The sequence below is a fragment of the Myxocyprinus asiaticus genome, chromosome 13 (assembly GCF_019703515.2).
Source record: "Myxocyprinus asiaticus isolate MX2 ecotype Aquarium Trade chromosome 13, UBuf_Myxa_2, whole genome shotgun sequence".
Classification (NCBI taxonomy): Eukaryota; Metazoa; Chordata; class Actinopteri; order Cypriniformes; family Catostomidae; genus Myxocyprinus; species Myxocyprinus asiaticus.
The window spans coordinates 27,749,475-27,761,913 of record NC_059356.1 but is presented as its reverse complement, the minus strand read 5'-3'; the positions used below and the strand labels follow the sequence as shown (position 1 = coordinate 27,761,913).

The window sequence follows — 12,439 nt, the reverse complement described above, 5'->3', positions numbered from 1 at the left end:
AACATCTCTGAATTTCCCCATCAACAAAGACAGCACAAACAAAAAGGAGGATGGTGCTGAGAAATCAGACTAGAACACAAACTGGTGGTGCATGATGCAATGTACAATTGTTTTATTAATCCAGTGGATGTGCTTGCTGTAACTAAGTTCTTTGTTCTAAAATCATTTTAATAAAAAATGGCATTTGGTATATGACATCAGACATGAATGACTTTGACATACAAAAGATTAAGGTTTTTAAAAGGATCCCACAATCCTAAGACATTAATATTGTCGACTGTCTGTGTGTATAAGACAAGCAGTGCATGCAACACAAACTACTGTAGTATTCTTAATCTAGAGGCATTTGATGATACAGTAAGAAAGCAACTAAATAAGTTTGATTTTGAAATTTTGAAGTTTAAAGGTTATACAGGCGTTAGAGTCAGACAGACAGACTGAAACTCAAAAAGACAGACAGACAGACAGATAGATTTGTAACCGTCCTGCTTGACCCACTCCGAACGGGAATCAAACCAGCATCTCCAGCATGGGAGGCGGGCACGCTAACAAGGAGGCTAAAGGCTACACCCTCTAGTGTCAGTCGCTGGTGTGCCTCTTGATGCCAGGGGAGTAAGGTTTACACACTCTGCACAGCACATACCAGCTGGCTACCGTTACAGATAGATGGACGGATGGACGGACGGACAGACATACAGTACTGTGTAAAAGTCTTAGGCACATAAGATGTTTCACACAAACATTTATCTTAAGATGATTTTTTTTATATCTTCAGCTTTAGTGTGTCAATAGGAAATATACATTTTAGACTCCCAAATGTTCCTTTTGCAAATAGAACTGTGGTGAATTCTCCAAGTAGCTTTTGCCAACAACCAAGAAAAACTGTGTCCAGGTGTACCTTGGAGAATTGGTGCTGTTTTGAAGGCAAATGTGGTCACACTTAATATTGATTTAGATTTGTTTTAATGTTTACTGGATTTGTATGACATTAATTGATAAATGAAAACTATTTATGGCATTATTTTTGAAGACATCCTCACTATGTAACATGTTTCACAAGTGCCTAAAATGTTGCACAGTACTGTAGATAGATAGATAGATAGATAGATAGATAGATAGATGGATAGATACCACACTACATCAGAACAGAAAGTCGAGTTTGGTGGATGTATCGGTGGCATAACAATTGATAATTGTGTTCTTGGTTTAGGGATTTTGGAAAAACCATAAACCAAGTCTGTAGAATATCAGTAACAATGTTTGCAGGATACAAAGTGTTTCTGGAGGCTGATTTTCTCCCAAACGTTGTGTGACTAAGTATTTTCAGTTTTCTGACTAATACCAATTTCATTGCAGTTTTAAAATGTTCATCAAGTACATCAGAGTAGACATGCTGTTAGGATAGATAGCCTCTTTTAAAGTAATGTTTTGTCAGTCTGGAAATTGTTTGTTTGGAAATTGTTTTATGTGACTAAAATTTTATAACAGAACAGTTTCATACCTTAGGTCTTTCAGTAACCCTTCCCAGACAGGTGATGGTGCTATAGGCACATGATCAAGACCTGTTAACAAGTAACCATTTACTCATGGTGCTCAGAAGTCAGAACTATTCAGTCCAATGGTGGAAAACATCCTGGTTACTTTCATAACATCCGTTCCCTGATGGAGGGAACGAGATGTTGTGTCAATGTAGTGACACTAGGGGTCACCCTTGGGAGCCCCAAACACCTCCGATCTTTGAGAAAATGCCAATGGGAATTGGTGAGTGGAATTTTCATGCCACTCCCCCGGACATACGGGTATAAAAGGAGCTGGCTTGCAACCACTCATTCAGGTTTTGTGCTGAGGAGCCGAGACAAGGTCCCAGCCTTTTCAGTGGGTAGTTCAGTGTTGTGGCAGGAGGGACACAATGTCTCATTCCCTCCATCAGGGAAAGGAGGTTACGAAAGTAACCAGCATGTTCCCTGTCTGTCAGTCACTCGACGTTGTGTCGATGTAGTGACATTAAGGTCCCTATACAAAACGCCACAACTAGCTGAACTGTGTTACGTGAACTGGCGGTGCGAGACGGGCAGACCATTGTATGCCTTGTAACCAGCACACCCGGCCGTCACGTAACCTCCCCCAAACGCTCTTACGAGCGTCGTACAGTCCCCTGCACCTCGGGGACAAGTCGACTGCCCAAAAAATGGGGACCGGCTGCCCCAGCCGCGGCCTCTTCTCTTTCTTCTCCCCAAAAGGAAAAATCTTTCAGCCGGGGGCCATATAGCGTCCACGTCAGGGGGGGTGTCACTCCCAAGGGGAAGACACCATGGAGACCACACCCTGCCCGACGGGGAGGAAATTGTGTGGAAATATGTCACATGGTCTTACCGAGTCTTGATGGCAGTGTCTCATGTGGAGAAGTCCCCGTGGTAGGTCCTACCCAGGGGGGAGGAGCTCTACAAACACTGCAACCAGGGGCAGAGGGGCCTCTGCCCAAGGAAGATGCGGGTTCACCAATGGGGGAATTGTCTCACGGAAGATACATCACACGGGGTTACATAGTGGCAACCAGTGCATGTGGGGCACTTACCCCAGTACAGGGTCAAGTTAGCACACGTACTGGGCCGGCAATGAGTTTCTCCGCAAACTCGCCTGCCACAGGGCTGAGGAGGAAGGACATCCATGGTTACACGAATGGGGGTAAAAAGCGCACGTCTTCGCCTCCGGGAGGGGAAAGGCGCTATAAGCAAGTGGTACACCCGGCCAGCTGTCCTGCACCTTACCTGCTCGTACTTGACAACACAGGACGAGACCGGTTCAACCCGGAGATTGTAGAACCTTGCGAAATTATTGGGTGTTGCCCAGCCCGCTGCTCTGCAGATGTCTGCTAAAGAGGTGCCATTGGTCAGAGCCCAGGAGGCTGCCACACTCCTAGTAGAGTGTGCTCGTAGCCCCAAGGGGGGTGGCACTTCCTGGGCGTGATATGCCAAAATGATGGTGTCAATGACCCAGTGGGCGATCCTCTGTTTGAAGACAGCGCTCCCTTTCCGCTGTCCTCCAAAGCAGACAAAGAGCTGCTCAGAGTGTCTATAGCTCTGCGTGTGATCCAAATAGATGCGCAAAGCATGCACTGGACACAGCAACGACGAGGCTGGGTCTGCCTCCTCCTGGGGCAGCGCTTGCAGGTTCACCACCTGATCCCAAAACAGGGTCATGGGAACCTTGGGCACATAGCCCAGTCAGGGTCTCAGTACCACGTGAGAGTATCCCGGACTTAACTCCAGGCATGTGTCGCTGACAGAGAATGCCTGCAGGTCCCCTACCCTCTTGATGGAAGTGAGTGCAGTCAGGAGGGCAGTCTTCAAGGAGAGTGCCTTTAGCTCAACTGACTCCAGGGTCTCAAATGGAGCTCCCCATAGGCTCCGAAGGACCACGGAGAGATCCCATGAGGGAATGAGGCGTGGTCTGGGAAGATTCAACCTCCTCACGCCTCTAAGGAACCTGATGATCAGGTCGTGCTTCCCTAAATACTAAACCATCAACTGCATTGTGGTGCACCGCCATAGTGGCCATGTACACCCTCAAGGTGGGGGTGACAGCCATCCCACCATCCTCTCCTGCAGGAAGGAAAGCACCGACCTGACTGCGCATCTCTGGGAGTCTTCGCGTCGGGAAGAACACCGCTTAGCGAACAGACACCACTACAAGGCATACAGGCACCTCGTAGAGGGAGCCCTAACCTGAGTGATTGTGTCTACCACTGCGGGCGGTAGGCCACTTAGGTCTTCCGCGTCCCGTCCAAGGGCCAGATGTGGAGATTCCAGAGGTCTGGTCGTGGGTGCCAGATGGTGCCCCGTCCCTGAGAAAGAAGGTCCTTCCTCAGGGTAATCTGCCGGGTGGGGGGGCTGTCGTGAGGAGCGTGAGGTCCGAGAACCAAGTCTGGGTGGGCCAGTAAGGTGCTACTAGGATGACCTGCTCCTTGTCCTCCCTGACGTTGCACAGTGTCTGTGCAAGTAGGCTCAGTGGGGGAATGCATACTGTGTGCCAGCGCATCTGTGCCGAGTGAAGCCTCGGTCAGGGCAAACCAGAGCGGGCAGTGGGAGGATTCCCGGGAAGAGAACATGTCTACCTGAGCTTGACCAAATCGACTCCAAATCAGCTGGACCACCTGGGGGTGGAGTCTCCACTCTCCCCAGAGCGTGACCTGCTGCGACGCACATCCACATGCGACGAGAGTGTATACCGCCTTGGTGGTTGATGTACGCTACCGTCGCCGTGCTGTCCATCCAGACCAACACGTGCTTGTCGTGGATAAACAGCTGAAGCCTCCGCAGGGTGAGCAATATTGCCAGCATCTCGAGGCAGTTGATATGCCAACACAGTCATGGCCCTGTCCAGGAGCCGGTGACTGTGCGCCCATTGCACACAGTGCCCCAGCCACGCTTGGAGGCATCTGTCATAACCCCGACACACCTGGACACCTGCACTAAAGGGAACCCCTGCCCACAGAAATGCAAGATCTGTCCAAGGACTGAACAGGCAGCAGCAGATCGGCGTGATGGCCACACGATGCCATGCCCATGTCGGGACTCAAGTCTGAAACCAGTGCTGAAGCGGTCTCATATGCATCAACCTGAGCAGCGTGACTGCCGCCGAGGTCGCCATATTCCCCAGAAGACTCTGAAATTGTTTCTGTGGGACCGCCGTTCTCCGCCTGAACACCTCCAGACAGTTCAGCACCGACTGCGCAAGCTCGCTAGTGAGGCACGCCACCATAGAAACTGAGTCTAACTCCATGCCAAGAAAAGAGATGCTCTGAACTGGGGAGAGCTTGCTCTTTTCCCAGTTGACCCAAAGCCCCAGCCGGCTGAGGTGGCAGAGCACTAAGTCCCTCTGCGCACACTACAAATTCCGAGAGTGAGCTAGAATCAGCCAGTCATCGAGATAGTTGAGGATGCGGAGACCAAAGGGGACGACCTTGTACTAGTACGCCCGGCCCTCGAAAGCAAACCGCAAGAAGGGCCTGTGTCGACGTAAAACCGAGACATGGAAGTACGCATCCTTCAGGTCTACCACCGCGAACCAATCTTGATGCTGGAAGCTCGCTAAAATGTGTTTTTGCATCAGCATCTTGAATGAGAGTCTGTGCAAGGCCCGGTTCAGTACTCGCAGGTCCAAGATTGGCCGCAACCCACTTCCTGTCTTTGGTACGACGAAGTAGGGGCTGTAAAACCCCTTCTTCATCTCGGCAGGTGGGACAGGCTCTATTGTGTCCTTCCGTAGAAGGACACGATCTCCGCACGCAAGGCAGTGGTGTTCTCACCCATCATCAAGGTGAAGCGGACGCCGTTGAACCTGGGCTGACGCCTGGTGAACTGAATTACGTAGCCAAGCCAGACGGTCTTGGTCAGCCACCGCGACAGGTTGGGGAGCGCAATCCACACCCCCAAGCTCCGGGCGAGGGGGACCAAGGGAACAATCACGTCGGACGTACTGGCAGGTTGGGCCTCGCGGTGGGGCGGAGCCTGAGAGCCACGTTGGGGGGCTCGAGCCCCGAACACGTGGCTGTGCTGAGTCTGGGGACATCGAAGCACTTACCTGGCTCCGTATACCCATAGGACCGGTCCGGGACGGGGGAGGAGGGAAATCATCCTCGCGGCCTGCCACAATCATCCTGGCATGAGTACAATTGTGCCACAGCTGGGTGCACGGAGGTGGGGGGCCCGCCTCCAGAGCGCCATGCCTGCCATAAAGGTGCGGTGCCCGGCGGTCCTGATAATGATGGCCATGGACACTGAATGTGTGACCCAGGAAGTGAGGTGGCCAGGTGGCCAGGTGGCGGCATTTTGCGGGCACAAGTGCATGGCAACCGCCTTATCCACCTGGGGAATTACCGAGTACCCCCTGGCAGCCCCACCGTCGAGGGTAGTGAGAGCGGAGGAGCCCAAAAATCAGGTCCGGGCAGTGAATGGTGCCAGCCACGATCTCGTGAGCTCATCATGCACTTCCGGGAAGAAAGGAACCAGGGCAGGGCGTGGCCGTGAGTGGCGCTCTGAGCCCAGGAACCAATCGTCGAGCCGCAAGGGTTCAGGGGAGAGTGTAGGGTTCCACTCCAGCCCGACGCTCACAGCCGACCAGGCAAGCATGGCCACCAGCTCCGCATCAGCCTGCGACTGGGCGACCACACCCGAAGGTGCGAGCCCAGCTGAGTCCTCAGCATCAGATTGGACGAGCCCGCTCTCCGATGCTGCGATCGACAGCTCATCCTCTTCGTGAGCCCCGAATGAGACTGCGAACTCACCCTGAGACGAGCCGGCGGTCTCTTCACAGAACTCGACCACGGCAAATGAGTGTGCTGGAGAATGGGAGGTCCGTGGGGGCATACCCGGTGAAGCAGCTCCCATTGGGTTCCCCAAATTGCCCCCAGTGCTAACCGACGTGGCCTCAAACTCGTAGGTAGAAGGACCGCGGTGGTTTTCCCTCTGAGGAAGGAAAGCCGCGACCGCAACATTGCCATGGTCATGTTCTCGCAGTGAGGACATGACCCGTCCACGAATGCTGTCTCCATGTGGGCAGCGCCCAAGCACGTTAGACGGCGATCGTGGCCATCGGAAGCGGAGAGGTAACGACTTCTGGAGGAAGAAAAAATTCAGCTCGCTGAAACACAACCGCTCGGATCCGAAGAAAAAATCTGAATGAGTGGTTGCAAGCCAGCTCCTTTTACACCCGTAAGTCTGGGGGAGTGGCATGCAATATATATATAAAATGTTTTAAGATATTACCTGTCAGCCACAAGCCTGTTATCATTTACTCACCCTCATGCCATCCCCAATGTGTATCTTTCTTCAGCAGAACACAAAGATTTTTAGAAACATTTCTCAGCTCTGAAGGTCCTCACAATGCAAGTGAATGGTGATCAGACCTTTGTAGCTCCAAATATTACATAAAGGTAAACATTAAATTAATCCATAAGACTCCAGTGGTTAAATCTATATCTTCAGAAGCTATATAATAGGTGTGGGTGAGAAACAGAACAATATTTAATCTTTTTTTACTCTAAATCTCCACTTTATCTTTCACTTTTAGATGTGAAAGTGAAAGTAAAAAGGCACCATATGTGACTTTCAGATGTAAAAGTGAAAGTGGAGATTTGAAGTAAAAAAATGGGCTTACACATCATACACATCTGGGATGGCATGACGGTGAGTCAGTGATGAGAGAATTAAAATTTTGGGGTGAACTAACCCCCTCACTGGGCGGCACCATTGTAACCAGTTCTGCTCGACCTGCTCCGAGTGGGATTCGAACCGGCATCAGCCGGCATGGGGGGCAGGTACGCTAACGAGGAGGCTAAAGACTACAGCCTCTAGCGTCAGTCGCTAGTGCACCTCTTGAGGCCAGGGGAGTGAGGCTGACACATACCGCACAGCTATCATATACCAGCTGGCTCCTGTTACACCATGATGATTCTAATTGTCTATTTTCTGTCTCTGATCTCAAGAAGCAAAATAAAAACTCCAAAACGAGTGATCCAGATGTAGAACAACAACTATTTAAGTGTTATATGGGAGTAAAAATGAATTTTTGGCTCAACTTGTGCTGTTGTTGGAAGTCATAACATCTTAAATTATATCAACATAATTACCTCCAACCAGCATTTCAAGTTATCTACCCACTTAGGTGAGGCACTGTCAAAAAACTGTCATCTCGACTCTAAAGTACCGGCATTATGGAGCCACATGTTTATTTTTTGGACTGTTTTTGCAAATGTAATACTCCAAACATCACGCTATCCACTAAGAGCACACACCGATGTGAGTGAAAAAAACCTGAGACCAGAAATTTAAAACAGGCGTCCGATACGAATCATGGAACACTTCCGTGTTCAGGAAAAAGGTGGAGTGTTGGCCTTACAGCAAACTGGACGGAGGTGAGAGATATCACAAGCACTTCCTTGAGTAAATGTTTGTCTGTCACATAAATGCTATATTTGGATGGAAGAGACTATAGACCATTTCAAGAATGTAAACAATAACAAAGGAATTAGAACGCTACTGGCCTGGGAGCCATCAAATGTTTACCTGAAGTGACATATCCGGATGTGATGTTGATAATGACCATCTATACAAGAGAGGCGATGAAATTGTATTGTAGTTGTAATGAACTGGCCATGGAGACGGTGTTAGGATCCATGTGCTGGAAGTTTATTAGAACACAATCCAAATTGACAGGCAAATAGTGATAGTCGTTATGCAGGCAGTATAATCCAATAAACCAAAAAGACAGTCCAACAAGGCAAACAAAACAAAGGGGTATCCAAAAAGCAGAAAATCCAGGAATCAGGCAAAGGTCATAACAAATAACCAATCAGCAATGGCAATGGAAAAATGCTCGGTAAGGCAGGGTAAGCTGGCAATACTTCGCAATGTGACAGTGGAAACAGCATGGTATTTATATAGTTCAGACAGGAAGTAACCAATGAAGAAACAGTAGAGTTAGTATTTGGGAGAGGGCTCCCTCTGGTGGTTGGTAGGAGGGGTAACAACCTTGGATGTTACAGAACACCCCCCCCCCTATACAAACAACTCCTGGTGTTCTTCTGCTGGGACATCCCCTTGGTCATGGTGCTGGACGATCAGGATGGGCATGATGAAATTCTTGGATCAGGGATGGGTCCAATATGTCCTTGGCAGCTACCCATGATCTCTCCTCTGGTCCGTAACCCTCCCAGTCCACCAAGTATTGCATCTGGCTCCCTCGTCGTCTTGAGTCCATGATCTCTCTGACCATATACTCTGGGGCTCCATCTATCTCCAATGGAGGTGGAGGCTCAGAATCCGTGGTTCCAGAGCCAGATGCCGGTTGGACGGGTTTCAGCAAGGACACATGGAAGGAAGGATAGATACGGTAATTAGCAGGAAGCTCTAAACGGTAAGAAACTGGGTTTATTTGACGGATAATTCTGAAAGGACCCACATACCTTGGACTGAGCTTCCTGCAGGGAAGCCGCAACTTGAGATCCCTTGTGGACAACCAGACCCTCTGTCCCGGCTGATAGTTGGGATGGGGATGCCTCCGCCGGTCAGCCTGGGAACGTTGAGCTCTGACAGCTCACTGCAATTGGACATGTGCGCTGTCCCATGCCCTCTTGCTTCACCTAATCCAATCGTCCACTGCTGGCACCGTAGAAGGTTCTCCTGACCAAGGGAACATTGGGGGTTGGTAGCGCAGCACGCATTGGAAGGGGGTTAGACCCGTAGAATAATGGGTGAGGGAGTTCTGTGCATATTCGGCCCATGGCAGGAAGTCACTCCATTTCTCCTGTTCATGGTTATAATAGCTTTGAAGGTATCTGCCAATCTCTTGATTCAGACGTTCCACCTGTCCATTGGCCTGAGGGTGATAACCAGAGATGAGACTCACATTAATGTCCAACTGTTTGGAGAATGCCTGCCAAACTCGTGATGTGAACTGTGGGCCTCGATCGGGCACAATGTCCTCTGGTAATCCATAGACCCTAAAGACTTGGTGGAATAAAGCATTAGTGGTTTCCATGGCAGTGGGTAAACCCTTGAGAGGGACAAGTCTACATGATTTGGAAATTCGGTCATTGATTACCAGAATGGTAGTGTATCCATGTGAGTTTGGCAGGTCTGTGACGAAGTCGATGGACAGGTGAGACCATGGTCTTTGAGGTATGGGCAGTGGTTGAAGCAACCCTGTGGGCAGTTCTCTGGGGGTCTTGGATTGGGCACACACCTGGCAAGACTTCACATAATTAGTCACATCATGAATCACAGATGGCCACCAGAAGGAATTACGTACCAGAGTGATTGTTCTTTGGATGCCAGGGTGTCCTGTGCTCAAGGAACTGTGGCCCCATTGGATCATCCTCTGACATAGAGCTTGGGGTACGTAGTGCTTTGTTGGGGGGCAGTTAGGTGGTGATGGTTCATGCTGTTGTGCTCGTTGTATTTCTTCCATTAAGTCCCAGCTAATCGGTGCTATGATGACAGATGGTGGCAGGATGGACCCAGGGTGAGGTTGGAGGTGAGGTGGATCATGTCTGTGTGAAAGAACATCTGCCTTGCTGTTCTTGCTGCAAGGGCAGAAAGTGACTGTGAAATTGAACCTGGTGAAAAACAATGACCACTGGGCTTGGCGTGGATTCAATCTCTTGGCTGCCTTGATATATTCAAGATTCTTGTGGTCGGTGATAACTTGGAATGGGTGGACTGCCCCCTCTAACCAATGACGCCATTCCTCAAGTGTCGCTTTCATGGCAAGTAACCTTATTCCCCACATCATAGTTACGTTCAGCTGAGTTCAACTTTCTAGAGAAGAAGGCACAAGGGTAAAGCTTGCCTGGTGTTCCGTGACGTTGTGACAGGACTGCTCCAATCCCACAATCTGAAGCGTCTACCTCAACGACGAAGGGAAGATTGGGGTCAGGATGTTTCAGTATTGGAGCAGTTGTGAAGCTTGACTTGAGGAAGATGAAGGCTTGGTATGTGGCATAGTTCCATGGCAACTTGCTTGGCTTTCCCTTGAGCAATGACTTGAGTGGTGCTGCAATGGTACTGTAGTTCCTAATGAAACGGTGATAGAAGTTGGCAAAGCCCAGGTACTGCTGTAGTTCCTTGAGTTTAGTAGGTTGAGGCCATTCGGTGACAGCTGTTTCCTTTGAGACATCCATCTCTGCACCTTGATGGCTGATGTTGTAACCCAGGAATGTGGTATGAGAGGTATGGAACTCACATTTCTCTGCCTTGACGAATAGTTGATGTTCCTGGAGATGTGACAAGACTGTCTTGACCTGCTGGATATGTTGTTCCATGTTTTGTGAGTAAATGAGGATGTCGTCAATGTAAGCCACCACACAATGATTCAGTAAGTCTCTGAAAATCTCATTGATGAAAGACTGAAAAATCGAAGGGGCGTTGGCAAGTCCATACGGCATGACCAAATATTCATAGTGCCCCCTGGTGGTGATGAATGCAGTCTTCCACTCATCCCCTTCTTGGATCCTGATGAGGTTATAAGCACTCCTTAGATCCAGTTTGGTATAGATCTTGGCTTCGCAGAGTTGTTCAAGGGCGGAGGGGATAAGTGGCAATGGGTAACGATATTTTATGGTGACAGAGTTCAGGCCTCGATAGTCGATACAGGGACGAAGACCTCCATCCTTCTTCAGGAAAAAGAATCCTGCAGCAGCTGGGGAGGTGGAGGGACAGATGTAACCGGAGGCAAGGGCTTCCTCAATGTAACTCTCCATGGCGAGGGTCTCGGGGCATAACAATTCATAGGCCTTGCTTCTCGGTGGAGCTGTATTAGACAGACGTTCAATGGCACAGTCCCATGGACGATGAGGAGGAAGTTTTGTTGCTTTAATCTTGCTAAACACTTCACTGAACTCTGCATACTCCTTAGGAATTGTGGTCTCCTTCTGTGATTTAGGGCTCTCTACACTGGTGGTAAAGCAAGGCCTGGAAACAGCAACATGAAGACAATGTTCATGACAGAAACTTGACCAATGTGAGAGCTCACCTTGGTTCCAGGATATCGATGGGTCGTGGACAGCCAGCCAGGGATGACCCAGGATAAGAGCGTGATTGGGTGAGTTGGTGACATATAATGAAATATTTTCAACATGAAAAAGTCCAATCTTGATGGTTATAGGAACAGTCTGTTGAGTTATGCCAGTACCAATAGGTGCGTTATCCACAGTGGTGATGTTAAGCTTAGAAAAGCATTCAATGGTGGGTATGTTGAGTTCTTGTACAATCCCCTGATTAATGAGATTAACAGCAGCCCCAGAATCCACTAATGCTGTAACACATCTTACATGATCACCAATGGAGATCTCTACAGGCAAGAGAAAATTATGTGAGATGGGTGATTTAATGTTCATAGTACTCACATGTTGTCGTTAGTAACGTTAATCATGTTAAAGTCACGTGAATGAAGCACCTCCCACTTTTATCTTGAATGTGTATGACAACTAGTAGGAAATGTTCAAGGAACAAAGATGTTACTTCCTTAAACTGACAAATAGTTTTTGAAACAGCCCTGGCTCCTGGTGTAAGGTGTAAGGTGGCCCAAACAGTTGGAGGGGTGGGTGGGGTGTGGTTTCCAAGGTGGACCAAGCTCATGATTGGGTGGGCCAGGCCCACCCAGGCCCACTGTGGAGTCGGGTCTGACTTGAAATGGTCTGTAGATTGATTCTTGTTGACTGTTACATACGTTTTATAATTCATGTCTGATTATATTTTAGAAGGACAGCCATTATGGTGGTCAAAAGTAACCTAATCATCATACAACTTTACAACTGTTATTTGCAATTTATTCCCCCTCAATTTTACCTGACAGAGAACTCTTTCGTTTGATATGAAGAACTGGGGCATATAAAGATCTACTGACGATCCCTAAATCCTGTCAAGACGCCGGAGAGCAA

General features: G+C 49.0%; 1 protein-coding gene across 1 annotated transcript in view; it reads left to right on the top strand.

Annotated features, from left to right (window-relative positions):
- Window positions 1-182, top strand: part of LOC127449742 (heat shock protein 30-like) — an 830-nt gene extending 648 nt beyond the window's left edge. The window contains exon 1 of the mRNA XM_051713263.1: window positions 1-182. This exon is cut by the window's left edge and continues 648 nt beyond it. Within this exon, the coding sequence (XP_051569223.1) occupies window positions 1-73 (73 nt within the window). The 3' untranslated portion in view covers window positions 74-182.
- Window positions 183-12,439: the final 12,257 nt, after the last annotated feature.